At 47.3% G+C, this 1,566-nt stretch overlaps 1 protein-coding gene across 1 annotated transcript in view; it reads right to left on the reverse strand.

Moving 5' to 3' along the window:
* tsc2 (TSC complex subunit 2) overlaps positions 1-1,338 on the reverse strand; it is a 17,957-nt gene extending 16,619 nt beyond the window's left edge. The window contains 7 exon segments of the mRNA XM_062448927.1: positions 459-596; positions 599-605; positions 773-873; positions 985-1,035; positions 1,038-1,082; positions 1,207-1,266; positions 1,269-1,338. Of these exon segments, the coding sequence (XP_062304911.1) occupies positions 459-596; positions 599-605; positions 773-873; positions 985-1,035; positions 1,038-1,082; positions 1,207-1,266; positions 1,269-1,338 (472 nt within the window).
* Positions 1,339-1,566: the final 228 nt, after the last annotated feature.

Here is a 1,566-nt window from a genome sequence, read left to right on the forward strand (position 1 = left end):
GTATTCAAAATAGATAATCTGTGTGTATCTATATATGTGTGTGTGTGTGTGTGTGTATATATCTGTGTGTATATATCTGTGTGTGTGTGTATATCTGTGTGTATATATCTGTGTGTGTGTGTATATATCTGTGTGTGTATGTATATATCTGTGTGTGTGTTGTATATATCTGTGTGTGTGTGTATATCTGTGTGTATATATCTGTGTGTGTGTGTATATATCTGTGTGTGTGTGTATATATCTGTGTGTGTATGTATATATCTGTGTGTGTGTGTATATATCTGTGTGTGTGTGTATATCTGTGTGTATATCTGTGTGTGTGTGTATATCTGTGTGTGTGTGTATATATCTGTGTGTGTGTGTATATCTGTGTGTGTGTGTATATATCTGTGTGTGTGTGTATATCTGTGTGTGTGTGTATATATCTGTGTGTGTGTGTATATCTGTTGTGTGTGTACCGATGTCCTCCTCCAGGTAGGTGATGTCCTTGCCGTTCTCCGTCAGGGCCTTGAACACCTCCAGCCTCTCCTCCTGCTCCTCATTGCTGGGCTGGTAGTCTCTGATCACACGGAAGAAGTATGCCCTCAGGGGCCCAGACGCTCCCCCTGCACACACACACACACAGATATATACACACATACACTGTTCAATTCCAAAACAAATACAATAATGGAAACATGGTCTGTTCACGTGTGTGTGCGTGGAGTGTGTCTCACTCTGTCTCTGTGTGTATGAGGTGTGTATGAGGTGTGTGTGTGGTGTGTGTGTGTACCTGTCCCTGGATGATGGCTCTCAGCAGCACCAGGACGGCGTGTCTGGCTTCAGCCTGCTGCTCCTGAGTGAGCATATCCTCCACCGCATTCCACACACCGCCTCCACCGCATTCTGCACACACACACACACACACACACACACGATTGACAGTAAAACACACACATACACAACACACTCACACACACGTGATTAACATGAAAACACTCACACACACTCTAACCTCTTCAAACTTCTTGGCCTTTGCCAGGTCACACACATGGTAATAACCCGGATACGGTTGCTATAGCCACAGTCTGGGTGGAGCTCCTAAGAGAGAGAGGAGGATGGGGGGGGGGGGGGGGGTTAGATGGAAAGAGAGATTATGTGTGTGTGTGTACATGTACTCTCTCTCTCTCTGTGTGCCCCCCCCCCCCCCCCCCCCCCCCCCACCTTCAGTAATGTCTTCAGTGATGATGAACTCGGAGGTCCTGCTCTCTGTGTGTTTGCTAGGGGCCGGGGGGGACCCAGACCGAAGATCCCCTTCAGCTTGTCCTTCACGCTCTCCTTACTGGGCTGCTTGTTCATGCTGATCTGGGGGTCTACAGGGGAGGTGGGGGAGAGAGAGAAAGAGAGGGGGGGGAAAGAGTAATATGGAAATTAAGCGAGAGATTTGAAGATAAAGGGATAAAGGGAGATCCATAAGCAGGTATTGAAACAGGTGATCATCATCAGTCAGACTATCAGGCTGGACTAGACTGCTCGCCACACCAGCGCTGTTTTAACTAACTTAGACCTTCCCACTGTGGATCTTTC

The sequence above is a fragment of the Osmerus eperlanus genome, chromosome 22 (assembly GCF_963692335.1).
Source record: "Osmerus eperlanus chromosome 22, fOsmEpe2.1, whole genome shotgun sequence".
Classification (NCBI taxonomy): Eukaryota; Metazoa; Chordata; class Actinopteri; order Osmeriformes; family Osmeridae; genus Osmerus; species Osmerus eperlanus.